Below are 15,053 nucleotides of genomic sequence, written 5' to 3' on the forward strand. Positions count from 1 at the left end.
CCACATTTGAGCTGGATCTCAAAAAATAAGCAAGGTTTTTACAATTAGAGATGGAAAGAAGGCAACAGTAAGAGCAAAGATATGACTAGGGGACTGGTGAAAGACTCAATATTAAGTTTTCTATAAACATTTCATTGTTTTTTCACAGTGTACTGAGGGGACTACTGGCTTCAGAAATCTCACAGGATTTTTGTTCAAAATATCATTCATGGATGCTGCAAACCTATTGAATCTGTAGGAATGTGACTCAAGAGTCTACATTTTGAGCAACATATGCAACATCAAAATGAATCAGGTAGCTACATGTAACTAAGGCTATGGAGCTGAGGATCTGGGTAGACTAAGCTAAGTCTTTCTTAAAGAGCTGAAAACTACACAGTTTGGAGAATGAATAATGACTTTATAAAAGAAGTGGTAGGGTTTGGAATTAGTCTAGGTCCAGGGAACTATTTAAGATACAATACATAGGATTCTAGGAGAAAAAGAAAGAAACCGATCTGAAATCCAGTAAGTTTTGTGGTATGTGTGTGTGAGAGAATAGAATAGAATAGAATAGAATAGAATAGAATAGAATAGAATAGAATAGAATAGAATTGAATAATAGTGCAAAGAAATCTTAATATGGTTTTGACGTACCAGGGAACCCTCAGAAAGCAGACACAGCCTGGATAGTTGGAACCATGGGGATTAGATAGACTCAAGGGAGAAGTACAGTAGTGGGAGAAAAGTCAAGAAATTTTATTGAATTAAATCCTTATTATATTTATAAAGTCTTTTCACATATATTATCATATTTCACATTAATACTCCTAATAACTCATGAGCATAAGTACTAATGTCACTCTTTCGGACATTAGGACACTGAGTGAGGCCCAGAAAATTTAAATGACTTGCTTGTGATCATATATCTATTATTTTGAACCTAGTTTTTTGACTCAAAGTTAAGTCAAAATACACCAGTATTACCGATACACCAATACCACTTCCCTCACCTACGGAAATAATAATATCAGTAATAACAAAAAGTAACATGAATTACTTAATGTGTATCAGACATTGTTTTTAGCACATTGTATGCATTAATCCATTCAGTCTTTTTTTATAGAATCATTTTTATCTGCCCAATTGATTTTCCGTCCTGACTTCTAAAATCCTTGTATCTGACATATGTGCCTTTACTATGTAGATCCTTATAACTCTTTATGAAACACAGACAAAAAAAAAGTGGAAGAGAAAGCTAAGGAAAAGGATTGGTGAAAGGACACTTATAAATTACAGGATCAGACAGGTCATGTTTATTTGGGACTATGTTCAGGTAGCGATCTCTGCTGACCAGTTGTAAGGCAGTAGTTAAGTAGTAAGACACCACCTAACTTTAAAATGTTGAACAACAGTGCACATTTCCATGAATATTTTAATTGAGCCTCATCTTTTTTTTAAATTTTTTTTTTTAACATTTATTTATTTTTGAGACAGAGAGAGAGCATGAATAGGGGAGGGTCAGAGAAAGAGGGAGACACAGAATCCAAAACAGGCTCCAGGCTCTGAGCCGTCAGCCCAGAGCCCGACGCGGGGCTCGAACCCACGGACCATGAGATCATGACCTGAGCGAAGTCAGAGGCTTAACCGACTGAGCCACCCAGGCGCCCCTAATTGAGCCTCATCTTTTATGAACTTTTGGATATTGTGCCTATATACGGCATGTAAATTCATGCTTGTTGCCACAGGGTGTATTTTTCATTTTTGACTTGTTTACCTTCTCAAACTATACAGGCAGGGCACAGAAAACAGTTGTACATATATAGTCATCTTTGAACTTTAACCAATTCTAAATAGATCTTCTAGTGGCTCATGTATAAAGTATTTGGTTAACAGCTTTAAGAAAGATTATTTAATGTCTACAAACAAGACGTTTTAGAAGTTGGGGAGAGGAAGATAAAAACCTGGGAAGAGTCAGACATGCTTATAAAGCATTTTTATCTACTTTATCTCTTTGCCTGCCTCTTTTCTGGCTTAGTTTTTGGGACTGAGAATTCATTTATTCTGCTTTTCTCAAGTTCTTTGTTTTCTTGTTTGGAATTGGATCAAAACAGGTTTTGACTGAAAGATAAAAATACTACTACTAACTACTTTTACAGTGGTTACAGTGCCAATAGAATAAATCCAATTAGTATTCTCATGACAAGAACCATCAAAATGATGCTGTTATGGAACCAGGCTGGAACGCTGGCAGAAAAACCAAGCGGCACTCGGCTATCATGGTGGATCCGAGATTTATTTAACATCGGCCGGCTCAGAGGGGACCATTTCTTGAAAGATCTGAGCACCGAATGCAAGTGGGGAGGGTAATTTATAGTTGTCAGATTCCATATCTGTGGGGGGTTTCGCGTGCTCAGCAAACAAAGGAAGAAGAACCCAGAGGAGGGGTCTCTAAGCCAGAGACCAGAGTCAATTTTAGCCCCATCAGCCATCTTTGGCATACTTTATTCACTTCTCCAACATTCCCCCCTTTGATGCCTTTTAGAAAAAAACTTTTAGTAGGCATCACCTTTCAGTTTTACAGGTTGGTACTCTCAGAAGGCTAAGATACGTGCTGTAGTTTGGTGAGCAACAGTGTTTTCAATAAAACGTACCACAGCATTCAGTATACAGGGACTGATGGATACAAGTAAAATTATGGAGAGGAGGGGCCCCACCAGGTCAGGAAGCCAGGATGCCCAATCTGTGAGATCCCATCCTTTTCATTGATTGATACTTTCCTGTTGTCTATATTGAATTCTTTTCTTGAGTTCCTTAACCTTAGTTGTAACTATTCCTGACTGGTTTACAAAATAGCAACATTCCTCCCCCAGAAAGATGCAAGTCTCTCCTTTTTCTGAAGTGAGGAGGTCAAGGGCTCACCTATTTTGGAGGGTCATTGACGCCAGAGAGTTTATTTGGCTTTGTAAGGTTACCAGAGAATCTGCCACCCATTCCATGTCTTCATTTATCTCTTGAGATAGTCTATGGTATAGTCCTATGGATGAACCTATGCCCCCTATTCTGGCTCCTATTCCTGTTGCAATTCCTGCTCCTATCAGAATGGGTAGCAGGATTCCCTGTTTAGCCTGGGACTTGGGGCTAAAGGCTGTTAGGAACTTATCTTCAGTGTATATGGATATCTCTGGGGTTTGGAAGACAGAATAACATATCTGAGTCCAGTTGGCCTCTAAGCATCAGTAGGCCAAATTAGAACACAGATAGAACACCCCAGGGGTTGAACATAGGGTTGTATTCCTCTTTAAGGTTATATTTCTTCCACATAGAGAGGTACCATTCATAACTTCAGGGACTGTAAAGATTAGATTGTTGGCATTTGTGAGACGGATCCCAGTGGCCAGGGGTCCAATTAAGACAGAGGTGTTGGTTTTGAGATTTTCAGGAGCTTCCAAGGTCAAAGGGATAGGAGTGGCTAAGTAAGCCCTCTGGCTGAAGGGCAAGCACATCCAGCAGGTTTGGGTGTGATTATCTATTGTATGGAGGACTTGTAGAGTAGTGTTGGCCCAATGCTGGAGTGGGGAATTGGTAAGCATCTCATTGAGGGCTGAAAGATTCAAACCCTGGTAGGCTTCTGGGGGAGTGGTCGCCTTTATGGCTTCTATTACCCTGTCCTGGGTATCCTTTATAACCTTTGAAGGGCACTGTCTTGCACCCCTCCCCCATCTGAGATTTCCCCCATTGAGGAAGGTAAGTGTAGCAAGCTCACTTCCCTCTCTGGAGGCCCTTGTTGTGACATGGGTTCCTGATATTTTGGGTTATCTCTATGGTCCAATACTTAGTTCTTGGGGTACCGGGTGACTGACAGAGAGTGGGTGTTTTCCCTTGTGGGGAAGGGAGGTGAAGGTGCTGAATGTCCTTGATCCCCTTATTGTCATATAACAATCCTGGGGGCAAAGTGGGTAAGTGGCAGTTGTGAGGGTGAGAGAGGTTATCATAATATACAGGCAATATTTAATAATCCCCTCATCCAGAGGAGGTATGTGAGACCCAGCATGCATCTTTTGTCCCATGTCCAGCTTGTTGGTGCAGTCTCTATCAGCCCAACAGTAAGAAGTAAGATCAGGGCTATGACACCAGTAAGAGGCAAGGGCTGGCAGAATTGCATCCAAACCCCTGGGCTAGGTTCACGCCCAGGGGCTTGATTCCTCTGGCTTCTGCTGTGCACAGGCCAGCCAGTTTCTGGGCTGTGGCTGGAACAGGGCTGGGGATCTCAGAGGCCAGTGTCTTTTTGAGGGTCAGCTTAAGCGGGTTGACTGGATCTGGATCACTTTACCAGGTTGAGGTTACTCTGAGTTGGCCTTCTTAGCTCTGGAGTGATGGGCCCATGGGGTGATACCTGAAAATGAATTCTCTATTGGTTGCATATCTGTAAATTCCATCTCCAAGTCCTCGAAAGGGGCAGGTTTCTGGTAGCTGTCAGATGAGGTTTGAGGAAGATATGGTTTGCATATTTAGAGATCCATCCTGTTTTCCAGTTGTTTAAATAATCGTATGCCCATGGGGTCTTATTATTATCCCCATAGAATCACAAGCAGAGAAGATTGCCTATACATGAAATACTGTAATAATTTTTCTGGAGTTTACCTCAAGTTGTCTAGTCTAGGCAAACAACAAACATTTAAAGACAATGATAAGTAGAATTTAACATCCATAACAGTGCATTGTTGAAACATAGTTGTTCTCTCTAAAAATTCCTGCTTTCCAGAGATAGCCAAATTGAAACCAATGCATTTGCATTTGTAGAATAAACCCAGTCTTAACAAATCTGGCTCAGCAAGAATAATGATTGATCATGAGGATCTTTTAAAGTTTGCTTTGCTGGAACCTTTTATAATGAATCTCCGGGTTGAACTTTTAGTAGCCTCTCCAGGCCAGAAGCCAAGCCAAATACTTGCCATCATACAGGCCTGCAGTGTCTGTAGAATTTGGCGAATTCCTCTTCATGAGGTCCTCAAGATATCCTGAGGTTTTGCACCTGCCAGGAAGTGACCTTCTTTACTCACCTGGTGAGGCTGCTGGGAACTCTGTAAGCAAGGCACCAGGCCAACATTTCCAAGGAGCTTTATGGCTCCATGTTTTATAAAGCCAACTCTGGTTCCTTAAAGCTGTGTGGTCATATCTGAGTCTATGAATGTCATCCTCAATTATGTTATTGCAGTCAAAGCCTTGGTAAAATAACCAGTATTTCCAACGGTGACCTGTTACAAGATGAACAGATTCTTATTGAACTTATGCAAACAATTTTAATTGCCATGAAGGAAAGAATACTCATTGAGGGTTTTTGAATTTCAGGGGAATTATGTAGAGAGAAAAGGTAAATGCTTCAGTTTACAAATGAATACTTTATGACATTTTTGCATATCATAGATATCTAAGAGACAGTTTCCTTAACTGGAAGAGGAAATGTTAGAGAATCAGCAATATTTTCAACAAGAATCACAAAACTATAATCTTCCTCAGTTCATTTACTCCCATGTTCCTAATTCTTACTCAATTTGAATGCAGTTTTTTAGTTCTGGAAATTCTTACCCATTTTAGAATTAATCTTAAAGATGTCGAATACCTGCATTTGTCCTCAAGTCCTTTTTATAAATCTTCTTGAAGGAGAAACATGTTTTGTGAGAGAATAAGAATGATTATAAATGACAAAATCTCAAAATAAACATCATTAAAGATCTGATGAGAGTTCATTATGATGCAATTGACAAAGAAATTCGGTTATATCTGTGACACATAACATTTCAAGTAATCAGAATATTGTGATGACCTTATATCAACACATTAAAACTCTATGAATTGCATATATTTGGGCAGTTCATTAAAACTTTATGAATTGCATATATTTGGGCAGTTACAACATTTACCTGTGCAATATAACCTAAGGTTTACCATTGTATGACAGTGCTTTTCCAAGTAACTTAGCATCCCAAATAAAAGGGCCTACTTGATCAAGAAGACTTCATTTAACATTTAAATCCTGAGAAGTTTGTTGAAACCCCAGGAAGTCATAAGTGCATCCTAAATAGGATTACAGATCATTACAAATCTTAAAATTTTATTTATTCAACCAAAGTGGCAATAAAAGATCCCAAAGGTGAATGTATAGCATTATATAGTTGTTATCAAAACCTAGCTTTAACATTGAGAAGTTTTAACTAAGTAATCAAAGACCTGATAAAGATGAAACCTAAAACTTTGATTTTCCCGGAGGACAGACCTTTGTTTGCATTGTCTTATCAAGAGCAGATCAACAGTTCAAGAAAACTTTGTCATTTGAGCAGAGAGAAAAGCAGAATTTCAACCTTATACCAGTGTACTTTTAAAATTCCATTCATCTCAACCTTCTACAACCTTCTTTTGCCTTCAAATTTTGTCCCAAAACCATTTCTCTCCAAATAACCAGTCTCATTTAGGACAAAATTACTTTCTTCTACCCTCAACAAAACTGTATTTCCATTCTTTATATCTTTCTTATATACCTCCTACTTTCCTACATACAGGGTTGCTTTTCTTTATTTTTATCAGTCTTAAGTACACTTAGCAGAATTTTAACTCTTAGGAAACCTTAGTCTCCAATTGAGGATTTAGTAATCAACTAAGAGATGTTTACATCAGAATTTTTTAAATCGTAAATTCATGAACCAATTAAGTACAAAGCATGTTTTCCAATAGGTCCGAATAGCCTTAATTTCTCAGCAATAAGAAGTTGAAAACACAAACCTATGTTCAGTAATCAAAGCTTTAGCATTCCATCCTATCTGGAAAGTTTCAGGTTACCAAGGACCTTGAAAGTTATCTTAATTACCCATGAAAACTTTGAGACAGAAAAAATAACTATCATTAACAAATTGCAAAAGAGATAACATGAGCTTATTTGACCTTTGCTGTTAACTTTAAAGACAGATCCAATAAACTTAAATTAGTTTAAACATCGAATATGTTTCACCTGCGTCCACGTAAAAGTCAATCAGTTTTTCCCCATTGTCAATTTTCATTTGGAGCACCAGTGGAGATATCTGAAATGGGTGGTCTAAGGGGGGCGCACTTTGCTCCTTGACTTGGAGGGTGGGAGGAGGAACCAACGGTGCCTGAGACATTTAGGATGGAACAGGACCACACCCAAGTTGGTGCAGAAACATGAGGGGGAGGGGAAGGTATAAGCAGCAACTGCTTGGGAATATTCCTTAAAGTCCCTGTCCCGGGGTAGACTAACCACAGTTGGCTCTAATTATAGCCATTAACCTGGGGTATGAGGTAAAATCCTTCAACTCTATTAGGCAGAGGAACAGGGAGAGAGAGTCAGTGTCCCCTTTTAGTCTGATTCCATATTGGCTAGACCAATAAGGTCCCCTTCTCAAGGTTCCTCCTGATATCAGCTGGGGTTTGGGGACTTTCCCTGGTTGGGACACTTATTCTTTTTAATGTCCTTTCCCCTTGCAGTAGGTTCATTGACCCCTTGCTAAGGAGGTTCTGGCGGCTAGACCTTCTCTGTCCTTTTGTCATGGCTCTTTTGTGCCTCTGGAGCAAACAGGGTGTAATCCTCACATAGTTTCTTATAATAATCCCCAGGGGGAGGGGAATCCCCTTGCTTCTGGGCATATTTATGGCCTTCTCAGCCCCTGCTCTGATCCCCCAGAGAGCCTCTTGGTACCAGCAGATGTGGACCGGCATCTGGCGAGTGCCTGCGCCTGGCCGAAGGTGCCTGCGCATGGCCTAGGGCACAATCTGGCATCTGGTCCTTGTGGGGGAGGGTTCTCCAGGCCCAGAAGGGGAGGAGGAATGGGCGGTGGAGGTGGTGCGACAGAGGGGGGAGGAGTTTCAAGCTCAGGGGAGGGGGAGGGAGCCTAATGAGTCATGAGGAGGCAGAACACTAGGAGAGTGGTGGGTCGCTTCTTTGGTTCCCTGGGTGAGTTTCCGGATAAAGTGGCTAAAACCTTAGCCTGGCTCTTCTTACTATGGATGAATTGCACCCAAGGCGGAGGATTTGGGGCAATTTCAAGCCAGGAGTCGATGCATGGACATTGATCAGGGTGACCTGGGTCTCTGCAGACAATATGCCAGATGCAGCAGACCATTGGGACATCCAAGGTTCCCCCAGAGGGCCCCCCACACCAAAAGTGGACCATTCCAACTCATATAGGGTCCCCAATGTGCCAGGGGCTATCGCAATTCCACAGTCTCCCAAAAACCCCCTCCTTGCTCTGTCCTGACCCCACAATGCTCCCACCAGGTGGAGTTGCAAAGACAGAGGGACAGGGGCACCCCCTCCAATGAGGAGACCAGACAGATGCCCTCCTGTCTGTGTCCCGAAGGAACCCAGGCAATGCTCAGCCACAGCAGTCCCAGCCCTGAGACTCATGATCAGTAACCACTCTGATGCTGCCACAGACCTTGTGTCATCCATCATGGAATTTCAGATGGGCCCATTCAGACTCCGTGAGCCCCTGGGGACCCCAAGGGCACCCACCTGTGGAGCCACAGAATCGTATTTGGCAGGCAGGCTAGACCAAGTAGCACATTCACATTCACATTCACATACACACCAGAGGTTATTACATTCCCTCCCATAGAATTCCTACCTGTGAGACTTCTGAAGTCTCAGGGAGTGATCAGGTCCCCCTTCCACTGTCGTGAGTGGGCCTGACTAGATTGGGCCCCAGTCATAATGGTTCTGACCTCAAGTCCAGGTCCTCACCTGCCAAGTTTCCTCGAGTCCAGCGGGAATGGTGGAGCAGGGGCCGGCCTGAGGCACCTGAGCGGGAGACTGCTGAAATTCAAGCAGGACTTGCCCTCTCCCTTGCAATCCCTCATTCTGTTCACCGTCTCACCATTTTCCCTATCCCAAGCCAGTGGCAACAATGGGCCAGCGCGGTTGGGTTTTCTGGTCAGGGAACCAAATATCTTGTGGAATCAGGCTGGAACGCTGGCAGAAAAACCAAGTGGCACTCAGAGATCTTGGTGGATTGGAGATTTATTTAACACAGGTGGGCTCAGAGGAGACCATTTCTCCAAAGATCTGAACACCAAATGCAAGTGGGGAGGGTAATTTATAGTCGTCAGCTTCCATATCTTTGGGGGGGGGGGGTTTGCGTGAGCAGCAAACAAAGGAAGAAGAACCCAGAGGAGGGGTCTCTAAGCTAGAGACCAGAGTTTATTTTAGCCCCATTGGCCATCTTTGGTGTACTTTATTCACTTCTTCAGCAATGCATTGTGATTTAAATAAGGTCTTCTGTGTTGAAGGGGCCTTTACCTAAAAATATTTAGTGAAGGGGCTCCTGGGTGGCTCAGTCAGTTAAGTATCTGCTTCGGCTCGGTTTGTGATCTCGGGTTTTGTGGGTTTCATGGGTTGGAGCCCCATGTAGGGCTCTCTTCTGTCAGCACAGAGCCTGCTTTGGATCCTCTGTCTCCTTCTCTCTCTGTCCCTCCCCTGCTCTCTCTCTTTCTCTCTCTCTCTCTCTCTCAAAAGTAAATAAACATTTAAAAAATATATTTATTGAATACCCACAATGTGTGAAGCATTCTGGTATTCTGAGGGACACAAACACAAATCAGATGTGGGAACTGCCTTTTGAGGAGATTGTAATCTAGTAGGGATAACAAAACTTGTATGTAAATGTGTGTGTGTGTGTGTGTGTGTGTGTGTGTGTATATATATATATATATATATATATATACACATATATATATATTTTAGTCTTTTTTCCACACAAGGGCTATTAGGATTAGCAAGCCTGCATTGATGATGTGGTAACAGCTCTACAAAGACAAAAGCATTTATATTAACAGTGAACCGTAGGAGTAGGAAACAAAAGAGAAGCACAGTGCATTAATTTACCAATTGTTCATTACTTACTGTGAATAGCCATTATATGTTTATCATAAACAAAAGCCTCAGGCGCCTGGGTGGCTCAGTTGGTTAAGCATCTGACTTCCGATCAGGTCATGATCTCACAATTTGTGGGTTTGAGCCCCACGTCAGGCTCTGTGCTGACAGCTTGGAGCCTGGATCCTGCTTCAGATTCTGTGTCTTCCTCACTCTCTGACCTTCCCCCACTCCTGCCCTGTCTCTTTCTGTCGCTCAAAAATAAATAAAACATTGAAAAAATATTTAAAAAGCGTCTTCACTTGTAAAGATAGCATTTACTGAATTTATCATCTTGTTTTGCTGTGCTTAGTTTTTTTTTTTCCTTTGGTTGTTTGTTCAGATAGCACTTTCTGTTGTCATACTCATGGGTTGATTTCTCCTCCCTATAGAGGACTTATAGCTCAATTCATTTAAAACATAACTCATCATCTTTACTCTCTCTGATCCTTATTTCACCTTTTGCTTCTCAGATATACACAACACATACACATTTATATGATACACATATATATGGAAGGTCTGCCTTCATTTACAATGATGAGGGAGACAAAGACAAACTGAGGGCACTTCTGGCAGCCCAAGAACAAAGGAAAGGGAGAAACCAAAGGTTATCTGTTAGAGATCACAGTCATGTAGGACATGAGTCTCCATCACTTTACAAATGTCTTAGTAAATTATAAGAAAAAGACAATCTTATTAATAACCTAATCTTCAGAAACGTATAGACTCAGTTTCCTGGAGCCCTAACATCACCCTCCCCTCCATAGTGATGTGGGGAGTAAAAGTGAGAAAGAAATGGTAGGTAAAATTAAATTTCTTTATAACCTGCAACCCATTGACAAATACTTGAGATAGGCAGAGTAAAACATTCCTCCAGGAACTCCCTACTGTCTTAATGTTAATACTTTGCTAGAGAAAAAAAAAAAAAAAAAAAAGCTTAGCTTGACAATAGCTAGGCCTCCAGTATCTTATGAATCCTCTTTAGCGTATGAAAGTCCTTTTGGAAACCTCCCTTTTGCCTTTACCTCCTCCAACTCCATAGTATATAACCAGTTCACAACCCCAGTTCAGCTCTTTCTGTCCACAGGTCCTGTCCCTGTGCTTTAATAAAATCACTTTTTTGCACCAAAGATGTCTCAAGAATTCTTTCTTAGCCATTGGCTCCAGATCCCCACCACCACTCCAAAACCGCATCAACAATGTCCTGCTTTTTACCAGTGGTCCCATATTATTGTCAGCATCATCTTTTAATTAAATGAGATCATTTGTTTTAAGAGCCTAGTCCATTAATTAGGATTTATTTAGTTCCTTTACACTTGTCTACTTTGTATTTTGGAAGTAATCTTTCACTTTGATAACTGATAATGTATATCAACTAATTAATATCTGAAATCATTTCATCTATTATTAATAATTAAGCTGATAACTACACTTATCCTGGTGAGCATTTTGTAATGTATATAAATGTCAAATTACTATATTGTACACTTGAAACTAATAAAATATTATGCCAACTATACCTCAATTTAAAAAATAATTAAAAGCCACTTATACTGGGTGTTGTATGCAAGTGATGAATCACTAAATTCTACTCCTGAAACTAATATTACACTGTATGTTAACTAACTAGAATTTAAACAAAAACTTGAAACTAGAAAAAAAATGCTGCTTACTTTGAATCTCTGCTCTACTGTTTTCTAGCTGTGTCTTCTTGGAAAAGGTTAACTGTTTTCTGACCCATTAAAATGAGATAATAAAATTAAAGTGCTTAGTGTAATATTTAGCACATGGCGTAAGTATTTAAAAGTATATAAGTATCATGAGGCACCTGAGTGGCTCAGTCAGTTAAGCCTCTGACTCTTGATCTTGGCCAAAGTCATGATCTCAGGGTTTGTGAGAATGGGCTCTGTGCTGATGGTGTGGAGCCTGCTTGGGATTCTTTCTCTCTTCCTGTCTCTCTGACCCTCCCCCACTTGCTCTCTCTCTCTCTCTCAAAATAAATAAATAACTTTAAAAATACATAGCTATCATAAATATTTTACTTAAGTGTGGAAATTGAATTTAGTGTCTTAAACTTAAAATTTTTCAAACAGAAATAGTATTTTGTCCTATTATGCTCCCCAAAGAGCTAAGCAGTGAAACAGGAATTCATCTACAGGATTGGGAGGAAGGGTGGATTTCATTACCAATATATGAGCATAGACTGAAGAAAATAGAAAAAAAAATGTTAATTAAAAAAATCTTTTAATTAAGTACAACATAGCAATGAATCTCTTTATTTTTCACCATTTTACTTGTTTTTATTCCAAGAAGTATGTAATTCCACACATTTTGGAAGGCTGGGAATATTTTTATATTATTCCCTGTTGCCCTACAACACTAGTCACTTAAATGTTTGTGAGTCTTCAAGCTGTTAAAAAGTGCAGGATTCTATGATGAAGAATCATTGACATATATCATGCAGATGTTTTAAAAGGTCCATCAATGTTTTTTAATGTGTATTTATTTATTTATTTAGAGAGATAACATGAATGAGAGAGGGCCAGAGAGAGAGAGAGAGAGAGAGAGAGAATCCCAAGCAGGCTCTGCAGTAACAGAGCCAGATGTGGGGCTCAAACTCACGAAACTGTGAGATCATGACCTGAGCTGAAACCAAGAGTCAGACGCTCAACCAACTGAGCCACCCAGCTGTCCCAGAAATGAAGTACTTTTAAAAATCATAAGGTAAAATGAATATTTTAATTTTTGCAATTTTATTCCCTATGCCATATGCTTACTTGTAATATTGATTAAAATTAAAACAAACTATAAAAGCAATTCTGTTCATATAACATTTTAGTAGTAACATTGGCATTACAGTCCTTTTTTCATAGACTTTACTTTCATAAGAATTCTGTAGTGATAACTGCCAGGTTTTTTTTCTCTTTTAAACTTGACTATTATTAGATTTATTTCAACAAATAATTTCCTAAATCAGGATGAAAATAAGGCAAAAGCATGTTTACAGAGAGAATAAATGCTTTGCAGCTTGTCTAGACTTCAAAATGAGGTCATGATTTACTTTTTGTATTTTGGCACACATATGGATATTTGGGTTTTGAATTAGAGAAGTTAAAGATGTAACATTGGTCACAAGAATTGATTTTACACATAAGCAACCTAACTTATGAGGGACTGCTGATGAATGTATTATCCCTGGGGGAAGAAGAGTTTAGTCTGGCTTGATGAATTCTTGAATAATCCATGATTTCTGTTTTTAATAGAATTTCTATACAACTTAACTCCCACAATTTTCTTTTCAACCATGTGAAATGATAGGATTTCATCAGGCAAAAGTACGTTTGATGTTCAGATTAGCTTCCTCTTCAGAAACCTAGAAGAGTTGAGAACCTTATAAAGCCAAATCAGTTGTAAATAGTAGATGTGGGCAGACAGTTCTCCATTAGTTTCTTGCATTTCTGCACATCTTGTGAGCAAAGGCACTGACTACCATTGTTCTGTATTATCTTTTCGAGGATAAAACCTGCCTTGAAAGATGACAGTGTCTCTCCCTAAACCAAAGGGAAGATTTGTGTATGGCTCTGTATAAAATACCTGGGTTCCCTAACATGGCTTCCTGTGTCACCATAAAGGAATTAAGGAACAGGGAAAAGGTAAAAAAACATGCTGATACTTTGGATACTACTCTTGTTGTGATGGAGAAGTCTCATGTTTTCTGCCACCATTCTTAAAACTATGGCAGGCTTATCTGTTAGTGTGCAAGTAGGATAAAAATATCAGATCTTTCACAATTCTTGACAGTAGTTTTTATTGCTGTTCATGCTGTTCTTGACAGTCATAATCCAAATAACAATGGTAGCAATTAAATTGCACAGAAACTCACTAATAAACCCACAGAACTGCATGGCCCAAGCCGATTTTGTTTAGCAACCTTAGTTTACTATTGGTTAACTTCTTGGACCATTTGATCCTGGTCTTATTTAACTAATTAGGTAACATAACCATTAATCTCAGCTGGTCAGTTTGGAATATGGTTTATTGGCTCGAGTCTGGGAATACATTCATAGTTTTCTCCGGAATGTTCACCTGGGGCACACTGGTCAGCTAAGACTTCAGTCTAGTTATTTTTTCCTATGGCAAATGAATTTGTTTTGGCCAAGATACAGAATTCTCTACGTTGCCATACTCTCTTAAAAGGAAAGTGTTTAAGGGCACCTGGATGGCTCAGTCAGTTAAGCCTCTGACTTCAGATCAGGTCATGATCTCCAAGTTTGTGAGTTCAAGCCCCACGTCAGACTCTGTGCTAACATCTTGGAATCTTGAGCCCACTGCAGATTCTGTGTCTCCCTTTCTCTCTGTTCCTCCCCTGCTCTCTCTCTCAAAAATAAACATTAATTTTTTTTAAAAGGAAAGTGTTTAATTTCCTAATGAAATATTATCACTTCACCAACTAAAGGAAAAAAAACACACCACTGCTAATGTAGTCTGAAAGGGTTTTATTTACTCTTTTGTTTTTGTGTTTGCTTTCGGAAGTCATAGGCTGCACTTTAGGTGTAAAGATTATTCTAGGGATTCATCATCAGCTGGATATGGTTAGCAGTTGTTTTCTTTCTTTTTCAAGTTTTTATTTAAATTCTAGTTAGTTAACATGTATAGCAAAATTGGTCCCAGTTGTAGAATTTAGTGATTCATCACTTACATATAACATTCAATGCTCATCACAACAGTACACTCCTTAATACCCATCACCCTTTAGCCCATCCCTCCACCCATCCCCTCCATATCAACCCTCTGTTCTCTATAGTTAAGAGTCTCTTATGGTTTGCTTCACTCTCTCTTTTCCTCCCTTCCCCTATGTTCATCTGTTTTGTTTCTTAAATGACATATGTGAGTGAAATCATATGGTATTTGTCTTTCTCTGACTGATTTATTTCATTTAGCATTATACTCTCTACCCTATCCATATTGATGCAAATTTCAGGATTTCATTCTTTTTTAAGGCTGAGTAATATTACTACACACACACACACACACACACACACACACACACACCACATCTTCTTTATCCATTCATCAGTCAATGGATATTTGGGTTCTTTTTGTAACTTGCCTACTTTTGATGCTGCTGCTATAAACGTTGGGGTACATA

General features: G+C 39.7%; 1 protein-coding gene across 2 annotated transcripts in view; it reads left to right on the top strand.

Annotated features, from left to right (window-relative positions):
* Positions 1-15,053, top strand: part of SH3BGRL (SH3 domain binding glutamate rich protein like) — an 86,668-nt gene that overhangs the window by 35,437 nt on the left and 36,178 nt on the right. The window contains exon 1 of one of the 2 annotated variants that reach the window (XM_045050650.1): positions 272-295. The exons of the other annotated variant lie outside the window; for it this stretch is intronic. Coding sequence (XP_044906585.1) covers positions 287-295 — 9 coding nt within the window. The 5' untranslated portion in view covers positions 272-286. Of the gene's footprint in view, positions 1-271; positions 296-15,053 lie in introns of those variants that run through there. 2 annotated transcript variants of the gene reach the window in all.

Source organism: Felis catus, chromosome X (genome assembly GCF_018350175.1).
Source record: "Felis catus isolate Fca126 chromosome X, F.catus_Fca126_mat1.0, whole genome shotgun sequence".
NCBI classification, from domain to species: domain Eukaryota; kingdom Metazoa; phylum Chordata; class Mammalia; order Carnivora; family Felidae; genus Felis; species Felis catus.